At 38.4% G+C, this 18,548-nt stretch overlaps 1 protein-coding gene across 3 annotated transcripts in view; it reads left to right on the top strand.

Moving 5' to 3' along the window:
* Positions 1-17,823, top strand: part of dpf1 (double PHD fingers 1) — a 38,514-nt gene extending 20,691 nt beyond the window's left edge. For 2 of the 3 annotated variants that reach the window (XM_088300684.1, XM_088300682.1), the window contains exons 9-12: positions 7,547-7,666; positions 11,195-11,307; positions 12,569-12,650; positions 13,413-17,823. In XM_088300684.1, the coding sequence (XP_088156810.1) occupies positions 7,547-7,666; positions 11,195-11,307; positions 12,569-12,650; positions 13,413-13,483 (386 nt within the window). In that variant the 3' untranslated portion in view covers positions 13,484-17,823. Of the gene's footprint in view, positions 1-7,546; positions 7,667-11,194; positions 11,308-12,355; positions 12,500-12,568; positions 12,651-13,412 lie in introns of all 3 variants that reach the window. The other variant, XM_088300685.1, reaches the window with a different exon arrangement.
* The last annotated feature ends 725 nt before the right edge of the window (positions 17,824-18,548 follow it).

The following is an 18,548-nucleotide window of genomic DNA, read 5'->3' as shown; positions in this document are numbered from 1 at the left end:
GAGAACATATGAAAGTGCAAAGAGGAAGGGAGCGGATGAGGATGGGGTACATAGGCAAAGGAGAGGAAGAAAGGATGAGAGAGAAATGCGATGACTTTTCATCTGTGACTGGCGCTTTCCATCCGACTGCCTTCTTTCCTCCTCGTCTACCAAGAAAACCTGAAAATGTCTCCTTGAGCATCTTAGCTATTGTGTCTGCAACAATGCGGATGAACGTTGTGTGTATTTCAAAGTGAAATATACATTATCTTAAGATGGATTGTGTTCTGTGTGTGTGTGGGGGGTGTGTATGTGCGTGTGTAGGTGGGTGATGGGGGGGGTGTGTGTGCGTGTGTGTGGCTGGACAGACGAGGAGCACAGGGACTCTCATTCATCACATTAGAGAGAAAGTGGGGGATGGGATCCAAACTGGACAGCAGAAGTTATTAAGCAAAGACTTGGTTGTAAATTTGTGTGTGTTCGCTGTGTGTGTGAGTTTGTGTGTGTATGTAGTGTACTGTGCTTTACTCCTAAGAGGTTCTCCTCATTAAGCAGTGAGGCGACAGGAGTGCAGAGTGTGTGCTTTCACACACGGCTGCTCCGATACAACCGGAGCCCCTTTCCCCTCCTCCCCACCTCCGCTTCTTGCACTTCTCTTTGTACCTCCACCTCATCTTGCACTTCTTCTTTTTCTTCCATTCTCACGATTTTGCTTTGCCCTTTGCGTCATCCATCACTGAAATTTTGTCTCCTTCCTATGGTCTTCTCCAGATTATATTGGCCCCCTCACCTGTAAATTAATTAGTTAAATATGAATATTTGCTCAGAATAGATACAATCTCATATGTAGTATGTAAGTGAATTTCTTATTAAAATATGTCTTTTTATCCGCCATGTTTGTTGTTCTTGGTGTTGCTAATAAGGCCACTGGCCGCAACATTCCAACACCATCACAAGAGCAGGTTCTACTATTTAATAATAATTTGGTTGTCCCAATACATGATCGCCTTTCTTAGAATGACGCAGTGCATTTATAAAGCACTGCAAATTACAACTACAATAATATATTTGTTTGTGAAATTACTTACACCCCGACATTGTCAGTCATAACTAAACATTTCTGTTAGGGCAGAATGTAATGCAGTAATGTACTTTATTGCATTCAATTGAATATCTTTGCATTTTGCATAATTGTGGCACCAGTCATTGTATATGTAAGTTATTGTGGTCAGGATGTACCTCTCCCGTTACCCAAATTCATTGGGCAAAGGCTCCACAGCTCACCCCTGACCCTGAAAAACATAGGCAGTAGAAAATGGATGGATTGATGTTTAATGATGTGTATACGATCAAACATCTTATCTAGAAAACAAGAAAATTGACTTAAAGAAAAAAGGGAACCTTTTTTGGTATTCTCATCAGTTTTTCAATTTTTGCACATAAATGCCGTCAATTGGATATATGTATTTGGATTTTTTTTTAACTTAATTTAAATTCCTACAATATAAATCGGAAAACCAGAGGAACTGATGATTTTTTTTAGTGGTCACTAATTTATTTATACAGAGCTGTATACGTGAACATTTAAAAATTTAATTTAAATAAGTGTGGACTGGTATCATTCAATTGAGCATGAGTGACTTACTGTACATTTGCAAGAACAACCTGGATTTCCGCATCATATAAAGTCATCAAGCATATATTGCAATCATAGACAAGCAGAGTTTGCTTAAAATAATTCGAAACAAACAATCGTATGTTTTCAAGTTTTTACTGGATATGCCATATAAACATTCAACATGCAGGATGTGAATCGCTATGCATATGACTTCTCCGATCGGAGTCGGCCAACCTAGAGTCCAATCAATGTGACGAAATTGGAGCTTTAAGATCCCCTGCCTTATAAAAAAAAAAAACACATATGTTTTTTTATTAGTTTTCTTTAATCACAAAGTTTTTCCGGATGTGAATCATGCCTTACACTACCGAGCACTAGGAATACATACAATTGCAAATTGTTAACGTACATGAAGCTGGAAAGAGTCACAAAATATATCTTTAATAGCCTTCATGTTCATCAGTTCGTAGTAAGATAGCTTGTCAATAAATTGAGAAAGTTCAGCACTATTGCTTGTCTCCCTTTGAGTAGCTGTCCGGTAAAAATGATTGTAAGAGCACAGGAAAGAATGCTCAATGAGAACAAGAAAGAAAAGAGAGTACCTTGATGATTGGATCAAGACTTATGGAAATCTCTGGCATATGCTAACATTCAAAATACGACTAATTGCAAAATATTAAATTGTCCAAAAGACCATTGGTACAAATTTGACGTTTGCAAAAGAGCACCTGGATTTTCCCTAGCATTACTGACAAACAAATGAAACCAAAGTCAAATTGTTTTGGAAGGAACACATGAGGAAGCAACTGAACCCAAAAATGCGACCCTTTCAGGGCCGGCAGATCGGTCTGTCGGATGATCAGATGCGTCTGTTGCACCGGCCAGAGTTGTACTACCGCTGCTAAAAGTGGAAGGCCCTACTAGACCAAAATGTGCAGTCAAAGTCTCAGTTTTACTAAACATACAGTTTTATTGCATTTACTTTAGTGTGGTATTTTTCTTCATTGGAAATATTTTTTGGGGATGACTTCCTCTTGTAATGATATCATTGTATAGTTCATTTTCACTCAGTTTTATAGTTTGTAATATTTTAAATTACATTCACTTAAAATAGCATTTTTTTTCACATGGAATGGTGTTGAATTTAGCATAAATTCCATTAAATAAAATGTTTATTACTAAACAACTATACACAATTTTTATTCACTCACTCACCATAAATTAAAAGTCAGACAATAAGTCAGCAATTTGTAATACTCTTTAATATTTTTAACATAAAATGAATATGCAGTGATACTTCACTTCCAGTTCTGTGATGATTCATAATATTAAGAAGAATGATCAAGTGTATTACAAATATGGCGATTGGGCCATGTGAGGGTAGGAAGAAATAAGTTGATGGGGTCAAAGAGCAGTGGAAAAAAAGAAGGATGGCGGTAAGATGGTGTAGGTGTTGGGGGAAATGGGGAGAGGGAGAAATAAGGAAAAGGGGGGGGGAGTGTTTGTGGATTCATCGCTTGCTGGATAATTCCCAGGAGGATGTCTCTCCAGCACTTGAAAGCTGTGAAGTGTGTGGTTCTGTTCATACTCCTCCTGGTAATTGGATGAGGGGGGGGGGGTGGAGACGGAGGAGGGAGAGGAGGGGTCAATTTGAGCAGGGGCGATATGGGGGTACAACAAATGGAAATGCAGGGGAGAAGGAGACAAAAAAAAGGTCTGGTGGAGCGCTGAAGGTATTGGATTGGGGGCTTAGGAGGAAGAGGTGAACTTGAAATTGTTTTCTATACAGTGTCTATTTGCCTACCATTTTTGCTCATTACTTTTTTTCCATTCTCATCTTCCTCCCTTGTATGGCCAGCAGTGGCTTGTCTGTGGTTGCAGGCTGGTTCTGAAACAAGCCCACAGGCATTTAATCATTGATGGACTTTTTTTTTTTCTCCGCTATAGGCCAGCAGGCAGCCTTGACTCAAACACACCAAGACCTGCTGATTCACTCCCTGCGGTCTTCAGACACGCTTGCAGGCGGCAATACAAAAGCGAGGAGAGATACACATAGTGCACATATATTACCGTTGCGTGTGCTTGTAGCCATAATGTGTTTCAATTGTGTCTGTGTTCGTGTGCCTATGTAGCGTATACCATCAGGGATTCGGAGACCCAGTCAGTGTCAACAAACATGAAAACATAGTGGAGATAAAAGTACATTTGACCATTAAAAGCAGACAATACTGTGTTTGCTTTAGCTCCAGGCATGTACAACAAAGCTTTATAATGCACATAAAACATCTGGCTGTGTTGATTTTCCTCAACATAAAAATAGTTGAATGCAGAAATATTCACTTAGCAAGCACAACATTAGAGCATGAGATCCAATTCAAGACCTGAAATCACGAATTATGCATCTATAAATCTCCTGATCCAGTTAACTCCCTTTAATCATGGGGGATATGTTAGAGAGCCACCTGGCTGCATTAGGTGAAATTTTGTTTTAAAAAGAGACCATATAAATAAAATACAAATTTAAATTTATTAGAATGAAATTAAACTTATGTAATCAAATTTTATTTGAAAGAATTCCCTATTCAGATTAGCTGTAAAACTGACCCACAAAACAAAAGACAATTTAACATGGTGCATTTCACCACCAAAATGTCCTATCAAGTCATAATCACTGCTAGCTTAATGCTAAAACATTATGCATGACAGTAAAACTGTCGATGAGCGAGAGGAAATTACCATGGCTGAACCTTCCAACAATGGCTATTTTAGCCAAAGCTAAACTGCCAAACATAGAAAAAGTGTTTTAAAAAATGCTGTCAGGCACAAAGATTAATGTTAAGATCATTATAATGGTAACACTTTTGTTGTTAATTATGCTGCATCTCTTCCTGCAAACTTCAATGATGCCTGGCATGTTGCGGCTCAACGTGGTGCTACAATGAAGTCACGCAAGTCAATTCCTACTAGCTTGTACTCAATATAGTCAAAACCCTTTAAAAAAATAAAATAAATTCAAAAGCTGCTAGAAAGCAGACGCGAGTGAGGAACAAATTTATATAACTCAGCTTCAATGGACATCGTGAGAGCAGTTTTTAACATGACAATTTTTGGAAATGTGCATGACTGACAATGTAGTGGTTCAGTTCAGTTCAGATGGTGTGAATATAAGTGTGAATTTTCTTCTCTCTCTACGTTTGCTCTGTAATATCCTGGAGACCACTCCAGGGTATAGTCTGCCTTTTGCGTCGATTGTATAATTTTTACTCTCATATAGCTAAATTAGAAGAAGCAGCTCTCTGTTTGATAGTGCCGCTGCATGCAAACTAAGAACACAATAATAAACTTTTTGAACTGTTAAATCAATACTAAATTGCAACAGGAACTCATCCCAGTGTCCTTCTGATTATGTGGTTTTAGCAGCAGCAGCAACAAATTTGACACATTTACACCCTTAAGTATTAAAACTCAGTGGAAGCCTGCCAAATTATATATAGCCAAGAGATATAAATTACAAAAAAAATGCTCCCCTTGGCATGAATTTCAGTATCTCCAGCATTTAAGTACAGTACTTGTATACAATATTTTATACTGTGTTATATGAAATGTTATATTTGGTTCATAAATGAGTAAAATTAACATGTCAAGTCTTAGTTTTGTTTCGCAAATATGAGCAAGTAATTATTACTCATCAGTGCACTTCCCATTTGTCGGTACTATTAAAGATGACGAGACCTACAATATTCCACTAAATCTTACATGAAGTGATGATTTGAAAGATCCTATTTTTAATCAACTAAAGCACAAACCAGGACCTCGTGTATCTGTTCCCATCACAGGTTTGATGAAATACAGGTAATATTTCCCATAAAGAAAAGCTGATGGCTCCGAGATCTCATAATGTTATCGCTAGCAAAAAGATTATTAAAATTGTGATATGGCTATCTGTCTTATGAATTTAAGGTAATACTAAGAAGCCAACGGAACTCTATAAAACCATTTTAATACTTCATTAGAAGAAAGCTGCGGTGATTTAAATGTCTCGAGTACGTTGTGGTAACAAGCACATTCTAACATGTTATGATGTGTCATATATTTTTTGATCAGACCACCCATGTTGTTAAACAGTGCACAGTAAAGCAGTCAATTTTTTTTATAGCTACAACAAGCACTTGTTTAGTTTTATTGTGTGTACAGTACACTAGCCTATAATAAACTTGTTAAATTCTTCAGGAGCATTTTTACAGTCATTCTGAACCATCTCATGCTCTTTGTCTCTCGACTTTCGTCCTGATCAGAAACGCAGTTTAAATTATTGCATTCCTCAGAGGATTAAAGCTAGACCCTGTGAGGTACAACAACAAACACCCCCCCCTCCCGATTCACCTTTCCTTCTCACCCTCTTTTCAATCACATTATCACCCACTCCTCACCCCCTACCCCCTTCCAGCCAAACAGAATTCCACCCTGGAATGGAGGGATTAATGACCTCTGGCTCGTGTGCGCACGCACGCACGCACACATTCAAGCACAAGCACAACCACATGCTACTGTCTTTCTGCATGTCTGCAGGCTTATCTTTCGCTTTTCTTCACGACAAATGATTTCTTTGTTGTTTTTGGGATTGCGCCTGCATACATTCCTAGGTGTGTAATTCACGTTAAATTAAAAAGGACCATACATTGGAAGGATTTGAAAGAACACACGTGCACAAAAACAGTGTGCAGGGATCATGTGATTGGTTCCATTAACTGTGTTATGCAATTCCAAGCAAAACAGTAGAAAGGACAATATTCGAGATGGGCATGTATGCTGGACTGCTCTGCAGTGCAGCTTGTGAGAATGTCACAGCAAGGGTTCTGTGCCCTCTGGTGGTAGGAGGACATGGTTTGGTGTTGGGTGCACACCAGACAAATAAGACCTGCATGCATACAGTACGATAGCAAGACAGGACCTACAGTCAAGAAAGATTTTGTTTTACACGTTCATTAGGCGCCTAGTTATTTATTCCTTTTTTATCTATACAACTTCCATAGGTTTCATGATGTGTTTGAATACTGATGTTCTTGAAGTGGGCTGCACAGTGGCGAGTTTAAATGTTCTCCCTTGTGCTCTAGTTTCCTCCCACATTCCAAAAAACATTCATCTTGTTAGATTATTGAAATGTGTAAATTGCCCAACGGTATGAATTTGATTTTGAATGCCGTAATTTCAGTCAGTCTAGTGCAAAGCACAGTTTAACTCTGCACATAATTGGAGATTTTTATTCATTTTATTTGGGTGGTATTTCTGTAGATGGGAGCAGATTGAATGGGAGGTTTGCACCGTTGTGAGAGTGAACACAACCAATTTACATACTGGCCAATGAAACCGGCCCGAGATGCGCACCTCGTTTGATATTGGCAAAGCTGAAAACAGACTCAGGATCAAAGCGTGTAAAGTACGTTTTAAAGGAACTGCAACTGTACACTAGATTATCGACATTATTGTTCTTTTTATTACAGCCCGAATAAGCAAATATATTAAAGACTGCTCGGATGTCATATTCATGGTTTTTTTTGCCTGACGCATGTCTTGATTATTTTGTCAGTTGTTAGATGACATATGTTACAGACTTCTGTGCATAGTCTCTCTGAGCACAACTTCTGGATTTTTAATCCAGGTGTGGTACTTGCCAAAGTAAACAGATGGAATAGATAAAGAATTATCTCTTGCTGAGTCTATTTTATATCTTACCAGTTTGTTTTAATTTAAACTTTTTGTTGCCAGAAGATTATTTTTTTTCCTTCTCAGCCTTTCTGTTTTTTTATGACTTTTATGGTCGCTTTGTCAGTCTGTTGCACTCTCAAGAAGTTGACACTACAAGTTCATTCACTGAGTTTATTGAGTTTTCATTTATAGTATACTCACTCCTCTTCCTAATCTGACGTTTCTTCTTTGTCCCACCATCAGCCAAGAAAGCAGCAGATGGCTCGGTCATCGCGAATGGATACTGCGACTTTTGCCTTGGAGGCTCAAAGAAGACTGGCTGTCCTGAGGACCTTATTTCCTGTGCGGACTGTGGACGCTCAGGTAGGGCAAAGATGAAGGGGATGTTTGGAAGGACCAAGGCCGTCCTCTGTTGATGCGCAGTGAAATGCCCCTTTTGCTCATCAGAAATGTCATGTACTGTAGTCTTCATGATAGACCCGCAAAATGTTTTAAAGGATGGACCATACCAAGGTTTTTTTTAGCCCATCTTCAACCAATCATGTACAACAAAACAATATGGTAATGCAGTGGGACTCTAACGCTGTTTAAAAATGTCACCCTCCACACACAAATGGCCCATATTATTTTCTTCACCACAGGGTTAAAACAAACCTGACGAGATTTTAAGGTGGCATAAAAGTGCCAGTCTCGTACCAACAAATAACACCCAGTGAAGCATGGGTCTCTTCCAGTATAGAAACCTATGAGTGAAAACAAATGAAGTAATTATAAAGTAAAACCAAGTAGAATAATTAAGATGTTATATTTAGGGGTGCAATGACCACTACATATTAACATTGCATAACATTACGTTAGCGTTTTATGCAATTTGACAAACTTAGAGATTTGTATTGAATAAAGTAAAGCATTATGCTCAACTCAAAATTATTCACGAATATTTACTGACAGCCCATACAACAGTTTTAATGGTCACAAACAGTTTTTCTCGTCGCAACAAATTTTTGAACATGTTCATCGTCTTTGCGACCATTTGCATCCTTGAACGAACAATGATGAAAAATCATCATTCGGGTTGTGCGCAAACACTGCCATCAGTGGAAAACAGCTTTTAAATTGCAAGATCTTTTCAACAAGAGGAGCTCTCCCAACCAAATAAATGAAACTTTCAATGGTTTTATGTCGTATGCAACAATGTGATGATAAACCAAAACCACAATTGTGAACCGGAGACTGACAAAGAGGTCTTCAGAGATAGATAGTCTCTCATCTCTGTTTCACCAATTTATTCATGCCATATCAACAAAACACAATCTGATGAAGTCCCCAAGGCCAAAAATGTTAGTGGATGTGACTAGAATAAATTGTTGGAATTGAGACAGCCAACTTTGTCCACAAATTATGCATTTTTATTCTTTGCACTATCCAATAGCACATTTTTAATCCACCACATTGTATTAATTAATGATTCTACTCAGTAACATGAACAACAAGAGGAACTGTACTTTTTTCCACCTTGATTGTGTTGATGAGCAGAAAATTATTTTTTTCACAATACAATTTTTTAGCAAGGCGCTAAGATAAAACGAAATGAAATGGAGAAGGTCCTATTCAGATTATTATTCTGGTGATACATGCTCAGAATTAAAGCATAATATTCCTGTCCTAAATTCTACTGATTACAATGTTTGGTTTTTTTTTGTTTTTTTTTAACCAAATTTAAGCATATATTAGGCGTCACCTTCTTGTGTGAAAAAAAAGAAACAAATGTCATGTTGTAAGTTGCATGCATTTTCCATGCCATTATTATTATGATTTTTTTCATATATTATTCAATGATCTTTTAACATGAATTTAGGCTGTGCATATTAATCAAGTATGATGTTGTCTCTCCATGTACCATTTATTATCTTATCAATCCATTTGTGTCTTGAGTGGTGTGAATGCTTAAAAACAATTGTAAATTTCTTGAAGTAATCATAAATGCACAGATTGGATATGTCAGGTTTGCTGTATTTTTATTTGATGTACAGTATATGTATGTATACAGTATATTGTTCATTCAATGTTTCTTTTTATCTAAAAATAAAAAATAAAACCAAAAAGATGGACGTGATTTGTAATGAATAGGCTAAAGCATGCGAAACACTGGTATGGTCCTTTTCTTCAAAAAAAAATATTGCAGGTAAAGGAAATATGGATGCTTTCTTTTAAATAAAAAGAACTCATTAGAGTAGGTCAACTGAAAAGAAAATAATAACTGTCAGATGGAAAATGTTGATTGGAAAAGGTAGAGTGCTATGAAAAAGTATTTACCCTCTTGTAAAAAAAAAAAAAATCTTATCTCTTTGCGTGGTTTCCCATGTTTAATGTTTAAAATGATGTACATATCAGACAAAGAGACCCAAGTAAAGATGGTGTAAATGGTGATTTTACTTAATTTGGGAACAAAAACTATTTGATGCTACTTGGTTCTGTATGAAAAAGTACTCGTCCCCTCAAGATAATAACTGGTTGAACCACCCTCAGTCATCAGCAAGAACTGAATTCAAATGTTTTCTTCAACTGTTGAAGAGACTTTCACATCTCTCTGGGGATATTTTGGCACTCTTCCTTGGAGAATTGCTTTAATTCCACACCGGATGTTTTTTTTTTTTTTTAGTATGAATTGTCTTTTTAAGGTCATGTCACAGCATTTCGATTGGATTCAAGTCCCGACTAGATTTTTTTTCAAAGCCATGCAGAAATTTGCTTGTGTTTTAGATCATTGTCCTGTGTCCAGTCACAAAATTACCTTCATGTTCTGTTTGGTCAGCAGTGACTTTCGTCGTGGAACTCTGCTCTTGATGCCATTTTGACCCAATGTCTCCCTAATTGTTGGATCATGAACATTGACGTCAACTGTTTATGCAGTTCTTTAGCTGTTTTTTTGGGTGCCTTTGCAACCTCCTGGATGAGTTGTTGCTGTGCACTTGGGGTAATTTTTGTAGGCCACTCCTGGAAAGGTTCACCACTGTTCCACTCTTTCTCAGTTTGTGGATAATGACTGTCAATTGTAGTTTGCTTGAGTCTTGAGAGTTTGCTGGAGTTTAGTAATGACTTTATAACCATTTCCAGAATAATAGCTATCAATGACCCCATTTCTCATCTGCTCTGGAATTTCTTTGGATTATGGCATTTTTTGGAGATTTTCCATATCTTTTGGTTGACTTCGTTTTGTCAAACATTCTCTATTGAAGTTTTTTCTTGACTACTCATGTCTGGAGATAATAACGCTTGGAATAGTCAGTTAAAATGAACTAACCTTTTCAAAAAAATGGCACTCACCACTGTTAATTCACGATTTAACAAGGCCAGCAAGTGTTTTTTTTATATTATTATTTTATTTTATTTTTGATGAGGAAACAATGAATTGAGTTTGAGAAGAGGGCAAAACCTTTTTAATGGCTCTGAAGCATTAGTACCTAGAAACTGAGCGAATGGTTATTGAAGTGGATCTGTAGTAATGTTTTGACTTTATTATTTATTTCCTTACTATTTATTATTTGCTGAATTGTGATCATTATTACATCATTAAATAGTATGATAATATAACAGTTTGTATAAATTAGACAATCAATTTAAAACAATGGAAAACAGATCAGAAAATAATTTCCATTATTTAATGAAATTAGATGTTCGCATCATCACTGTTGAACAGCTCTCAAATCTGAATTAATCACTTTCAAGAAATAATCAAATTAATGGGTAGATGGGTAGCATAACTGAAAGTACAGAGAGTGGTGGTGAAAATTGTGTGGGCATGTGTGTGCCGGTGTGTGTTTGTGTGCGTGTGTTTGTGTGTGTGTGTTTGTGGGTGTGTGTTTGTGTGTGTGCATGTGGCGCACCCAGGCCACCCGTCCTGTCTGCAGTTCACAGTGAACATGACAGCTGCAGTGAGGACTTATCGCTGGCAGTGCATCGAGTGCAAGTCCTGCAGCCTGTGTGGCACATCTGAGAATGACGTAAGATTTCACTCAATAAGAAATTTGTGCATAATGTAGCAAAAAAAAAATTAAGCACACTACAGTACTGTAATTGGTTCAGAATGAAACATTTGCCTAGCAACAGGAATGCCACTGCACCTGCTTTGTGCACATGTGCAAACAGCAAGGCCTGCTCTTGTGTGGTCCTACTGGACACATAATTTGATGATTGCAGAATGACGTCACCAAAGCTTTATGTACCGTAATTACAATAATTTGTACAGCTATGTCCCAAATCCCATTATGAAAGACCATTTCAGTGTATAGTTCATATTCCTCTTGTATACCTGTGGCAGCAAACACACAGACAAGCCACACAAACGCACACTGATTTTTCATGTCAGATAATGCTAGCATTAATATTTATCAGCACAAACCCGTGACATTTGATTAGGTTATGCTTTAGTTCCAATTACTAGAATAAATGTATAACAGCACGGTAATCCCAGAGTATATATATATATATTTATATATATATATATATATATATATATATATATATATATATATATATATATATATATATATACATATATATATATATATATATATCAGTTGAAGGTAATTAACCTTTTAATAAATGAGACTGTGCAGAGGTGGTTTAGACCAAATGTTCTACAATACAATAAAATTATATTATATATTATATAATATTTTTTCTAGTGCATTTCACAACAGCTGGAGCTGTAACAAAGCGCTTTCCATCTGGTGTCATAAAAGTGAGGGCATGCTGACGGATTATGAAAGGAAAGGCTGCGCCGATGTGAGAGTGTAAAGTGAGCGTCATTAATTCCCTTTAATGTGACACGCTTGTCGTGCACTATGTCGACATGGCAGAAGGACCCTGTGTGATGATTTAAAAATTATGTTCCAAAATCAACCGAGGGTTGGATGCCTGCTGTTCACATATTTATGAATGACAGCCTTTGCGTTAGACCAGCTGTCTATGCTGAGTTGCTTTTCGATGTGGTCTGAGCAGTCGTATGGTTTAGATCGACTTTCTGCCACCAAATTGTCACTCCGCTAGGTGCATCCGCGGAACAATCCTTCAGCTGCGCCGGACCACACAGCTTGGCAGAGACCGGTCTGCCAACCACATTGGCAAACACGCTCCGCGAGCCTCGCGCTGTTTGGAAAGTCAGGATCCACCGGCATTTGCGCCACGGCGCAGGTGCGCTGTCTACAAAAATAAAGGCCTCTATGCTATCAGTTGAATTGAGCATTTATTTTTCTGTTCCAGGATCAGCTGTTGTTTTGTGATGATTGTGACAGAGGTTACCACATGTACTGCCTGAGTCCTCCGATGTCTGAACCTCCAGAAGGTATGTAAAACCTTTGCTAGCCAAACTTAGCTTACAACAGCCTCCTAACAATTGGATATGTTTTTTTCCCCAATTTCAAGTGAAACTTTTATGAATCATCAACAAAAATCATTCATGATTCGTTACAACGCTTTTACATCTGAAAGAAAGTGAAAGCTATCTAGCTCAACAGAATTGCTTTGATTGTTTTGACAGTCGATGACCAGTTTGCCCACCACTATTTTCCAGGCAGACTTCACAGGGGTCGATCATAACTACCCTGTAGGCCAGTGAAAAAGGCCTCTATGGTCGGCTGTTTCTAATGTCTGTATGCAGGTGGATTTTATCTTCATCCTTTAAAACACTACTGAATTTTAACGGGTGCCTTCTAAACTAGTTTGTTTCCATGGCTAAAACGTTCCCTGGTAAACAGCGTCATTTTAATGCAATACCTGCTGTCGGACATGTTCTGGCTACAACAATAACATTTTTGATTATGTATAATTATCTAAGGTTAGAATTCAGCAGTCATTCTTGAACTGTCACTGCTTAGAATGTATTTTATGTCTACGACACTTTTGATTCTTAATTAAAATCCCAAACCCATATTAACCTACTTGTCAAATCCTTTCCATCCGCTAAACACAGGACCAAATGTGATGCTCTGACATCAAGCTCTCATTTAAAGCGTTACTTAACACTCTGAGATGAAGGATTAATCTAAAAGGCTTTACAATAGCAGTGATTGAACTCATGATTTGTGTGTGTGTGTGTGTGTTTCAGGAAGCTGGAGCTGTCATCTGTGTTTGAGACAGCTGAAGGAGAAGGCCTCGGCCTACATCACCCTCAATTAATCTGGAGAGCTAGCTATGCGTGCCTCATCCTTTTGGCCCTTCATCCTGTCCCAAACATTTCCTCCGTCCAAACGTTCCTCTGTCTGAGCCTCGGGAGCCCTTTCACCAAATAACGATGCGCCTCCACGTTCCAACCTTGTGACCTTTGACTCACCACAGGACCCAGAAACTTCATCTGACCATCTTCTGAGGAGAACTACACTGTAACCTTCCACGGAGATTTGTCACTCACACTCCTCTGCTGTGATTGGTTGGCACGAGTACCAATACACCGAAAAACACACAAGTACGCACACCTTTTTCTTCTGGTACAGAAGAATTCATCAGCTGGCAATAGGTTTGCTCACACTCAAGTCTGCCAAGGGCACTTTGGAGGAATACTACTCCATTGGAGCCCCCTTAAGGGCCCTCAGAAGAGCCCTAATGATCTTTGGCTGCAACTCATTCAAGTAGTGAGTGAGAATTAACAAGACGGAAAGGTACAAAGCAGAGGACGTGGCTCGAAAGACCCTTGATAACAACGGCACAGTATCTTTCACTCATACGAACTTTGTGGAGAATGAACTTTAAAGGCTGATGCAAGGAACTTTTTGTGGAAGATCCTGCAGCCCTGAGCAGTTTCCTGCAATTGTACAGAATTCTGACTTATTCTAAAAGTAAACTCTTGAAGACAATTTACCATCTAGTGCGCAAACCACCCTGTGTGGGTTCCTCATGAGTGATTTCAGAATGGATTACGACAGTTTCAAGTGTTCAGTGAATATCAACATGTTGAAGAAGAGCTTGGATCTTCTTGAAACAGCGGTCTCGGCTACAACTCTGCATTTGTGGACGGGGAAATGACAGTTTAAGCTTAGGAACTCTCCAAAAACCTTCCACTTCAGTGAGACAATGACTGTGAAGCCAACACATCACCACGTGCTTGCATATTGTCCGTTTGTTGAGAATGTAGGATTGTCGTGTGGGTTTGTCAGGCTTTTATTTATGATTAATTTTGATTATTCTTCCTTTTCATTTGGATGTCTTCATCTTTATTCTTTGGGGAATGATGTTTATAATTGAACTTGAGAAGAAAGCACACTTAAATCGCAATAATGTCTTTGTGATAAGAGCTGTTTTGGCCAAATTAGGCGTGTTATGAAAAAAAATGTGCGTGTGTGTTTGTGTGTGGGGGGGTGTGGGGGTGTGCGTGTGTGTGTTGTGTGCTTGCGCGTGGGTCCGAGCAGTGCAGTAGTTGTAGCTGGCTCTGCATTCAATGGGGGGCTACTTAATGTGAGGTGGTGGCAGTTGAGTAGGAGAAAGGTCATTTGAATGAGAGGAAACACAAAATTTTCGTCAAGTGGTTGCAGGAAATAAAATCTTCTGGATCCAGATACATTTTTTGAGTAAATGTATAGTCTACTCAAAAAATTACCTGGATCCAGATGATTGTACCCATCGATCTGATCTGCACGAGGGTCGCGGGGTGCTGGAGCCCATCCTAGTGGTCTTCGTGCAGTAGGCGTAGTACACCCCAAACTGGTTGCCACCCAATTGCAGGGACAATTTAACTCAATCAATCACACCTTCGTGCATGTTTTTTGGAATGTGGGAGGAAACCAGAGCACCCGGAGAAAACCCACGCAGACACGGGGAGAACATGCAAACTCCACACAGGAAAGCCGGAGCCCAGAATCGAACGCTGGACCACTGCACTGTGAGGCGGACGTGCAAACCAGTCCCCACCGTGCCACCCAAAACTACAAATCTACTTGAAAAATGCATCTGATTCAGATTTTTTTTATTTTTTTTTGCAACCAATTGGCAAAATAAAATGAGGTAAATTGAACACGTCATTTCTTGAGACAGTATTTGTTTTAAGCAGGAAATATCACAAGCTAATGCTCAAAGATACTACATACTGTATGTGCATAACCAAATTCAAATGACTGAGCCTTGGAGGTCTCACTGTGAGACACATTGTCTAGCAGCCATCCCGCAACACCAATTCAGTGACACGTTTATTTTTGGTTTGCTTCGGTGTGGTTTTATTCCTCTACCTCTCTTTTCTTTTTTTTTTTCTTGTCTTGTTATGCCACCCTCAATATTCAGGGGCTCAAATTGTTCAACTTATTCTGCCTAAAATGTCATCTGATGAACAAATATTGAATTTGGTTTATTAATAACAACCACGCCTATAACTCGAGCTCGCTACCTGTTGTAGTGGCATCCAAATATGTTTGCATATGTGTCAGAGTCATTTGCACAATTTACAATACAGTAGCATAACATGCACATCTAGGGCGAGGTGATCGAAGCCTCTTGTGATTAGACTTAAGTCTCCCTCTCTCTCTCTCTCTCTCTCTCTCTCGCTCTCTGCACAATAAACCACTAAAACCAGCATGTACATATGTGTCACACAACCAGAGTAATTACAATGTTTCATCAAAGATGCAAACTATTCTATATTTTGGGGAGTCTTTAGTTGAAGAAAAATTGTATCCTGGGCCATCATATCAGGCTAACCTTAAAGGACACTAAATTTAATTTCAGAAAACAATTTTAACCAGGGAGAATGCATCATTCCAATAATCTTTGAGATTTAAGCTTGGATTTTACAAAAAGGGCGACAGGGAAATGTCATTTTCATCGGGCAGTCCTGTGCAAGATTTCTGAACCCATTATTGGATTTGTTGTTTTAGCAATGCTATAATCAGCGTGCAGAACTAGAATGTGACTCAATACAGCACAGACCTCCACCAAAGTCAAACAAAAGTAACAAATAACAACAAGGATGAGCACTGCATTAATGTTGTGCTCATTAGTGAGGTCATTTCCGGGTTTATGGTGGGTGAACAACCAACTGGCAAGGCCATTATCATTCTGGGCGGCTGGCAGATGCATTGATGCCGCACAAACTCACAAGTGGAAAATGCAACCCTGTATCTGCACTTTGCCAAGTTTGGTTTGGTGTGTTTTGCATTATCCTGCATCTGGACGAGTTTTACTTTGATAAAATGATTTCTTTGTGGCAACAACAAAATGGGTGGAGACCTTTGCACCATTCTTTATTGTACGCTGGAAAATGGTGTGTTGCATTATTTGCATTTATTTCATCTAACGGTTAAACAAAACAAATTCATTTTGATCCAGATGTTTTTCAATAGATGTATAGTCTACTTAAAACATTTACATGGATCCAGATGATTTTATTTTGTGCAATCAATTGACCAAATAAAATTCTTTTTTTTTTCCAGTGGTATGCCATAGCAAGCTTTTTTGTTGACAAAAATGAAATGTTTCCACAGTTTTTTTTTTAACATTTGATAGTCAATGATGGCTTCATAGATAATAACAAAGAGACACACAACTATAACCCTTTTATACTTAACTACATTTTTGTTTTTTCATGTGTCACGCTCTTTTGCTCTCTCAAAGCGCTTCCATTTGGGTGAGTGCACAGCCATGTGCTCAAGTTATCCAAATTTCATTTGATATTAGAATGTACTAGTAAAAAAGAAAAAGGCCACATGCAAGATTTTGGTCAAACATTTCCAGCGACAACACTGAGAAAACATCAACATCAATCAAGATGGTCTGCAAATGCTTTCATGCTTCCATGGAAACAATGTTTTGACATCATGTTCAAAGGATTTTGTCAAATGGATTAGGACAGCTGACTGAGCTGACTCTCAGAAAAGTTTTTTTTTTGTTTGTTGTTTTTATGTCTTTACATAACGCAAATTGTACCTTTGTCCGAAGTCCTACGAAAGTCTCTCATAACAGGTTATAACGTTCTGGTTAAATCCACCAAGCTGGCATCTGAAGATGATGTTAACTGAAAAGTCTTTAAAAAGAAAAGTTTAATGGTGGAGCCATTTTTTTGATTGTACGATAAGAGAATGGCATGGCAGCCATTTTGTGAGGCAGACATTATGTTACTGTAAATGGAAATCAAAAGCATCCCACTACCCAAATTCAAAATGCAGGGGGGCAAGGGCAGAGCTGATTCTTTTTTGGCCATTCTTGGCTTCTCTTGTAAATTCTCAGTCTGTGATTTTGCTTGCACTTTTTAATTTCCCCACCAAAAAGAAGACAATTGCAAGAATTGTAGGTATGTGTGTGAGTGTGCACTTATCATTTTTGTATCCTCGCCCCAAATCTGATTGTCTTCTGTAAATATTCCTGGATAAAAAGTTTTAATTTGTATTTTCTACCTTGAGAGGAAGATGAAATCTTCTGAGACACTTTTTATTCTCATGCTGTCATCACTGCAATCATCGTCTGTAAATTCAACACTCTCCCTTTTTTTCTTCCCTTGACTTGTTTTTTTCCATTAAAATGATGAGATTGAAAACTAATGTGTTTATGTTGCCCATCTATGTGTTTGTACGCACACATTTATTTTTTGTGCTGTGATTCAGAGTATGTAAATGCAAGTTATTCATTCTGGGAAAATGCTCTTAGTAACGCATTTTTTTTCTTTGTTCAATTATAAATGTCTGATTGTGGACAACACATGACCACCTTTTCATGGCATAGGTTATTAAATGACTAACAGTAACTTTCTAAAAGAACATGTCACATTCATGCCTCTACATTTATGACTCACTTGCCCACTGATTTGTCAGGTTTCGCCGGTCGGCGAGGTGGGGAAGGACCCAAAATGCAAGGAAGCAGGGAAAAGGGTAATTTAAAGGGAATTTATTAAATCAAAATATGAACTAGGGGGAACAAACGTAACGAAGGGCCAAAACAATGAGGATGAACAAAACGTGACTAACAGAACTAAACTTGATGGGGAAACAGGGACAGTGACAAATTACTATGAACGTGAACGAGAGCAAGAACGAGATCAGGGAGCGGCCGTGAGAGTCCGAAATGGAGCAATGCACCGACACTGAGTTGTCGGCACGGGGTGTTTAAATAGCGGGTTCATTAGGGGAGCAAATGGGAGTCAGGTGTGAAGGCTAATGGGGAACCGGTGTGTGGCTGGTGGGGAACGAGCGCTGAAGGAAACGCCCCTCTCAGCTGACCAAACAAACAAAACAAGGACATGGCATGGAAGGTGACAAATGATAACAAA

The sequence above is a fragment of the Idiotropiscis lumnitzeri genome, chromosome 7 (genome assembly GCF_059441095.1).
Source record: "Idiotropiscis lumnitzeri isolate Australia: NSW breed Sydney's pygmy pipehorse chromosome 7, RoL_Ilum_1.0, whole genome shotgun sequence".
In the NCBI taxonomy this organism is placed as follows: domain Eukaryota; kingdom Metazoa; phylum Chordata; class Actinopteri; order Syngnathiformes; family Syngnathidae; genus Idiotropiscis; species Idiotropiscis lumnitzeri.
Note: the sequence above shows the minus strand (reverse complement) of the source record. Positions and strands in the feature narration are given on the sequence as shown.